The following is a 7,510-nucleotide window of genomic DNA, read 5'->3' as shown; positions in this document are numbered from 1 at the left end:
GAACCAAAAACTTACACTAATCGGACATTGAATAGATGTTTTATACATATTTTAAACACAAAATGAAATAAAACGAAAATTTCTGGCTTTATAATAAATCAAAATAAAAAACTTTTTTTTTATAAAATTATGAAAATATATTTTTTTATCTATTTTATTCCTAATTATTTTTTTCAAAACACATTAGACACGCTGAATTATTACATAATTATCACTTTTGGGCTCTATTTCTGTGGCGAATTTATGAACGCTGTGTTCTGAGGGGATATCTTCAAAGTTCGAAAAGTATCATGTAAATCAAGCTTTATTTATTTCTCTGCATTCTCGAGACAACGTGCTACTTAATCGTCATATAAATTTTTACTCATTTTGTTTCAATATTGTAAAAACCTATTAATAAGATGTTAGGTGATGATAAATTAAAGCATGCGTAACTAACACCCTGGGGTAATTTTCCACCCCACCTACCTATACAAGCCAAACAGATGATTTTCTTCACATCCCGCGTCTACGAGCTTAAAGCGCACACTCTGCATTGAGAATACACAAAACGACATTGCACTAGCTTCGGTAGAAAAAAAGATATGTCAATTTTTATGCGCCTGGGGTAAATAATTACCCCACGGTGTTACTTAAGGGNTAATCATATTAATCATGCCTACCTACTTAGATAAAACTTGTGATGGCCTGACGCCTGCTTTGACCACTGAGCTAAAAAGTTATAAAAAATATCCAAAAAATAACATTTTCAAATTAATTCCAAGCTGTAAATAAGCGTCGAGTTAAGCCATTTGATTTTAAAATTTTAACATAGATAAATGCGAAATCCTTTTATCATGTAAGTAGACGAATGTTCAGCGAAGTCCATAGACTTCGTTGTTAATAAAACTCGATTTAAAATCGATATGCCGACTTGATTAAGTACCTACACCTAAGAAGTGGCGGCGCAGCGATGCCCGAAACTTGTTGGGCTACTTCACCGAGCCACGCAACCAATAAGTATGCAGTCTTTTATGGCTAAACTTGACCTTCACCCAGAAACACGATGCCTCCTAGTAAGTAAAAGCTGCTGAAACTAAAAAGCACATCACTATTTCTTTGGAATTCTTTATGCCGCAAGTGCATGGCGAATTGTCGAACTACGCGGATTTGATGATGCCGTTATCAGACTAAATAAAAATAATTATAGTGAGCCGCACACGTATACACGTTCCCAAGCGTCTAATAAGAAAACAATTGAATTGCGCATTATTGTACCGATGCGCTCTGTGAAGCATTTATTTGATTTCATCTACCTATTTAGGGGGCTGAGTGCGAGTTTACATCAAACGTCTTTGCTAGCGACTGCGTAACAAAATGACATGGAATGTACAAGCGTCCCTAGCGGATACTTTCAAGAACTAAAATTTTCATAGATTTTTTAAGTACTCGCTAGCGACGACGTTCAATGCAAACTCGCACTAAGCACTCAGGATGGGAAGAGAATGGTAAAGTCTAAAAAAGAAAATAAATTGCTTTTTAAAAACCTGCCAGCATCATTTTTAAAAATGTCACTCACCTCAACTTCTTCTAAAGTCTGAGTCCACCTGTAGTGTTCAAGGTCACACCCATTGCCGGAGTTGGGTTTCAGTTTGCCTTTCTCCTTGGGATCATCATCGTCATCTTCTGGTACCTCTGCTGCGGCCTCTTCGGCTTTTTCAGCACCATCACCGCTGCCATCTTCGGTTTCTGAAAAGATCAGGGTTTGTGACTTAATATTTTGTCTCAGAGAACTGCTATGAATATTATACAAGTGGGTTAACTTCTGGTTCTTTGTTCATTATAAAATTATCAGTAGCAATCATCAGTAGCATTGTTTTACAAATTCATTATTATTTGCTGGGTTGACAAAACCTTCTGAATGAGCATCACTTAAGATGAGAAGAAAATGCAAAATAGAAAAGCCAAAATTCTGTCATGAAAACCACCAAAGTCAGCTTTGAACAGAATGATAAGGATATTGTCATTGCTGATGTCTGTATTCCTCTCACCCAGTAATCAATGAGAGCAAATCCTAGCTAGTAATTATAATGTTGTTAATATAGAATACCGGTTTTTTACTTCTGATTGGTTTGTAACAGATAAAGAAATCATACTTTTAATTTTGTCCTTCTCAATCTCCTCTTGTATTTTGTCAGCCTCTTGATCGGAGACTTCCATGACGCTTGCAGGCTCAAAGTCCTGAGCCAGCCTCTCTTGCTCCTTCCGCTGCTGAATGTCCTTCAGACGTTTGTCAGCCTCTTCCTTCTCTCTCTTCAGTTTTTGTGCTTCCTCTTGTGCCTTTTTAGCAAACTCGTAGAAAGTTTCCTTGACGATCTGGAAATTACATAATTTGTGATTTGTAGTAAGATGTTGAAAAATCTAGTTGAAGAATTGGGCTTGATCTCTATTGTAGCAACATCAATCTTGTGGGTAAGTATTGTCATGGAAATCTCTGGAATATTCTAGGTTTCTTGTAGTGTTAAAACAGTAGAATCAGTGATAGCCTTAGCTTCAGTTATAAAATAAGATCTTTGATTGGAAGTTTATGATAAGTTTTTTGTAATTATATTAGAATAAGAATAAGAATATCTTTATTGAGCACAATTATCATTTAAGGTGTATACAAAGCAAGAGTAAGTATAAAAAATATAAATAAAAACATATGCTGAATAGGCACCTGCTCAGCAAAAATCGCGACATGACACAAACGTCATGCCTGAAGTTGAGAAGCTGGTTTTCAGCGGGAACTAATGCGTGATGAGGGTTGCGCGCCCTTCTGGTCGAGACCTGTGGTCGAGACGGTTTGATCAGACAGTGTCAGACAGGTTATAGGCGAGCTACAGTCTGATGACACAGTGAGCCAGGTCAGTCTACTGGCCATAAGGGCGCGCAACAGGGGGCGTGGTAGTCGATAAATTGAGCATAGAAATTATGAAGTAAATTCAAAAGAAACAATAATAAAGGAACAACCATTTTGGGCCCAAGTTGTACAGAGTTGTACAAGATACAAGATATTAATAAAATTTAATACAAAGAATACTTACTCTCTCCCAATCACCCTCTTTGCCGCCAGTGAAGAAATCAGTTTTTCTTGCAAGAAAGCTGACAATGGTCTTCAAAAGCTGAAAATGAAAAAATAAACATTTGATGTGGAGAATTTATTACTAAAATTGTTATACATTATCATGTTCACCACATGTAATGTAGGTATAGAGGTTATAATATTGTAGATTATTATTACTAATTTGTAATTTCAACATAATATTAAGAGAATCGGAACCAATTGTTTTATCTAAACAAAGAGTACAAAGAAATTACATACAAAGCACACAAAGAACACAAAGTAAGTAAGTAGTTATTGAAATCACAGTTATAAAATTAATGGAAATGTAATTATTATTCTTGAATTACTTACTACCTATATCTAGGAGGATGACGCCTATTATTATATTTATAACATTCGCTAGACGATAGTTAGTAAACCAAGTTAATCGATATTTCCAAATCATTTACCTACAATCCAAAATATCTGAATACTTACATCTTTTACACCACCCTCGTGCTGCTGAGCCATGGCTAGCAGCATAGAATCAAATCTCTCGGGATCGTTGGCCATTTTAATGTAATAAGCGCTAGTAATTACAGTGGAACGACTAAGAAATTAATAAAATAGATATCGCAGAGTTTCTAGAGAGATCTCCCGGTTGCTTAGGTTTCCAAACATTGAAAAACAAAAATCACTTCCCAGCAAATTGTTGACAGCTGTCAGATGTGAAATGTCAAATGACAACCACAAGCAATCTAGACCCTCTAGAGTCAGGTTTAAAGTGTAACCAATTGAATTTTCAATTGAATTGTTGAGAAAAAAAACGTTTGGCCATTAATTTCAACAAATGAAACAATCCCAACAATGGTTATTGCTGTGGTTATTGCATCACACGCTGAGCAAGCATGAGCACTTCGTTTTTTACCACTCAAAGTCAAGATTTCACAACGTGATTAGTCTATGGTTATGATTTATTGCACTTTATCTAGTTTTATAATATCTTTGGAGGACACATACACACACACTGACAATTTGACAGCCAATGCGTAATCATTTACACACACACTGTCAAACAACTACTGAAGTGAAAGAAAGCAAGTGTCAATGGAGGTCATGCATTGCATTTTAGTGCATTTTATTAATTGATAAATCGTTAAAACCGTAATAATTGACAAAAAGTCTAATGATTTATGAAACTGTAATGTGCATAATTGTACAGGTGGGTGAAATTTATTTCCATTGTCTGATATTTCTTATTTTTAATTGAGCTGTCGTTTGTCATGGGTACAGTGAGTGAAAGAAGACTTTATTTTTGCAGGGTTTTCAGCAGAATACGTAGTAATGGCAGATCAGTTTTGTTTACGTTGGAACAACTTCCAAACAAACATTGTGAGTGCTTTGGACTCGTTGAAATGTTCGGAGGATTTGGTGGACGTTACACTCACTTGCGAAGGCAGAAACATCAAGGCCCACAAAGTCATACTGTCCGCGTGCAGTCCGTACTTCAGGAATGTGTTCAAGGTGAATGACTGGGGACATTAAATAACCTTCATGTTCATAGTAACGTTTATTCACGACAATTTATTCCAGTATTCTACTTTCTGTTTATAAATGATAAAGTTGGTCATATTAGTCCTAAATTGTTTATTTTGGTGACATTATGAATCTCATTGCACTATCATCCATTAAACTTATTAGTCTACAGTTATTTTTACTAATAACTTCTCTGTTAGTCTCGACAATTTGTGTTTGAAATTTAACCTGTGTAGTTGTTTATGTTTGTGTCCTTGAAAGAGTAGGTCAATCCACAACAGTTAGATTTAGAGAGTTTTATTGAGTTAAAGAGATGGTTTAATAGTTATCTTTGATGTAATTCTTTATTTCACTACATTATGAGTAAATATTAATATTTTATGAGTTCATAAACAGTACTAGCAATTTTTATTTGATACTAGGTACTCACTTATTCATGATTCATTTTAAATTTAAAACTTAGATGCTAACTTTTCATGATTAAATTTCCAGGAGAATCCGTGCCAGCACCCGGTCATAATTCTAAAAGATGTCTCAGCGGACGACATTGTTAGTCTGCTCTCATACATGTACCAAGGAGAGGTGTTCATAGAGGAGAGCAAACTGTCTTCTTTCCTACACACAGCAGCTCTGCTCCAAGTAAAAGGCTTGACTGGAGTTACTCAGCAGGTATAATACTGTGCTTATTACTAAAATAAATGTCTTTTTGGATAGTGTACCCACTTAAATATAATAAATATCCTCAACTGGTTTTGTATTTGGTCTTTAGTACATACAAAATTTATTTTCATTTGAGGAGGCTTTTTATGATAGGACTGTTTATCTTTTTGATAAATAATCATTTACTCATTATTTGTCTAAGTTATACTTCATACCAGTTATAATATAATATAAGCCTTTATTACTGGATTACAAGGTATTTTACAACTTCATACCAGTTACTCTTATTTAAATATAACTTATTGGTTACAGAAAGAAAACTTCACTTGTCCCAATCCAACAAACAAGTTGTACACTCAGCTAACAATATCTTCCAAGTCTAACCTTGCCGGAGCCAAGGAAGCCAAACTTCCAGCTTTGAAGAAAAGACGCAGCAGCACTTCGGACAAACCCAATGATGTGACTATTGGAGACGGACACAAAAAAAGCAAAATCCTAGAAACTTGTGATATTTATAATAGGACTAATATCTCCCAACTGACAAAGTCAGATACGTCTGTATTCGTACCTGAAAATAACATTGAAAAGAAAAATGACAGTAAAAATGATCATTCATCTGCAACAACTAATGGAAAGTCTTCAACATTGACTCAGGTGAATTAAAAATGAAATAAATAGACCCAATTATGCTTATAAACACTCTTATACACTCAATTAAATGATGTTCAAAGACTATTTTAATTTTGTTGATTGAATATTTCTAATAAAAGGCTAAAAACAACTAAAAAATAAGAAGTAATCTGTTTTTCTCTAAACTTCTATTGCATTAAAGTAAAATATATTTTGTATTTAATAACTTTATTTCTACAGATTAATTCTCAAGGAGAGAACATTCCGCTGGTAATAAAAACGGAACGCATGGATGATGACAGCTCAAGGACACCTCCACAAAATGCGAACTTTGAAAATGATGAAAGTCTTCCAGATTACGAAAACAGCATGCTTGCCAGGTCTTTGCTTCAAGGTGAGATAATAATAATGATTTATTGGTTTTGAAATCTGAGTACTTTATTATTTTTTAAATAAAAAAATTGTAAATACCTAAATAAAAATAATCTTATTTATCATTCCAGGTATAAATCCGTCTAAAACTGATATCACAACTAACAGTACATCAAAGAAAGTTGTAAATGTGGATATTCATACACCCAGACCAAAAGACATTAACACAGATTCAATAAGCTTCACAAATGCTGCCTCTAAAAGTCCGTTAAAATCCGTCACATCTGAAGAATTATTAGTGAAACCAGAAAAACAGTCGCCTAAATCGGACATAGATTATGAACCTGAAGTATTGTTGTCAGAACATCAAGATGGGACCGAAGAAAATGCATATTCTCAAGAGCAATCTCAAGCTTTATTATTACTGGCGGGCATGTCCAACGTCCCAACGTTGGGAGGTGGTGCTTCGACGTCACAAGGTGTGTCACATCAGCAATCAAATCACGCGGCTATTTGTGGAGATTGTCCTCATTGTGGAATGAAATACTCCAACCAATCCGCACTAAAATACCATGTCAGATTAATGCACTCAGACTTGACAAACAGACTGTGTTGCTATCTCTGTCCAAGGTCGTTCACTATGCGCGAGACCTTCAAGGAGCACATGTGGACGAGTCATGGTCAAAGGAACTAATATTATTTGTTCATATTAAGATGTGCCTTAAGATTTATATTTTCAAAGGTGGCTGTTGCGGTGGTAAAAAATGTGCCTTGTAGGAAAATGCCTATAAAACATTGTTTATTGAGTAGGCAGGTATTAAATATCTTGAATGTTTGAGTAGAGATACATGAACATTATTAGCAGATTGTGTTATGTTATTGTATTTTTGAATCAATATGATGAAATCAAGTTTTATTTTTCTTTCTTATTTTATAATTTATTTTTAAAGTTTCATCTGCTATTGGATATGTTAATTTTTTTAAATGTTAAAGAGGATTTTTATACATGATCTTGGCATTGAATGCAGTGGATTTTTAATGTTAATGTGGTGCAAGCAAGTTGTTTGAATTTGAAACAACATGAATATTTGTAGGAATAGGAATAACTACTAAGTTATCAGACGGTGCTAAAGAAGGAATAATTGTGACTGTTAAATTGATATTAGTATATCTTTGGTAGATGTTTGTAAACGAAATGCATTAAGAATATTATTATGCATCTTAGTTTCAATTTTGGAAAGTAATGTA

General features: G+C 34.4%; 2 protein-coding genes across 2 annotated transcripts in view; one reads left to right on the top strand and one right to left on the bottom strand.

The window, feature by feature from the left end:
* Nucleotides 1-3,794, bottom strand: part of nudC (nuclear distribution C, dynein complex regulator) — a 38,598-nt gene extending 34,804 nt beyond the window's left edge. Inside the window, exons 1-4 of the mRNA XM_028319063.1 lie at nt 3,563-3,794; nt 3,066-3,143; nt 2,136-2,355; nt 1,559-1,728 (exon numbers count right to left, since the gene is read on the bottom strand). Of these exons, the coding sequence (XP_028174864.1) occupies nt 1,559-1,728; nt 2,136-2,355; nt 3,066-3,143; nt 3,563-3,637 (543 nt within the window). The 5' untranslated portion in view covers nt 3,638-3,794. The remainder of the gene's footprint in view (nt 1-1,558; nt 1,729-2,135; nt 2,356-3,065; nt 3,144-3,562) is intronic.
* A 340-nt stretch (nt 3,795-4,134) lies between these two features.
* On the top strand, nt 4,135-7,510 carry LOC114363377 (longitudinals lacking protein, isoforms H/M/V). Its single transcript, XM_028319065.1, has 6 exons — nt 4,135-4,286; nt 4,386-4,588; nt 5,093-5,269; nt 5,573-5,914; nt 6,131-6,284; nt 6,394-7,510. Exons 2-6 carry the CDS (start codon nt 4,409-4,411, stop codon nt 6,954-6,956), a joined length of 1,416 nt encoding a protein of 471 aa, XP_028174866.1. The 5' UTR covers nt 4,135-4,286; nt 4,386-4,408; the 3' UTR covers nt 6,957-7,510.

The sequence above is a fragment of the Ostrinia furnacalis genome, unplaced genomic scaffold (assembly GCF_004193835.3).
Source record: "Ostrinia furnacalis isolate ACB-3 unplaced genomic scaffold, ASM419383v2 OfSCF7086, whole genome shotgun sequence".
NCBI lineage: Eukaryota > Metazoa > Arthropoda > Insecta > Lepidoptera > Crambidae > Ostrinia > Ostrinia furnacalis.
Note: the sequence above shows the minus strand (reverse complement) of the source record. Positions and strands in the feature narration are given on the sequence as shown.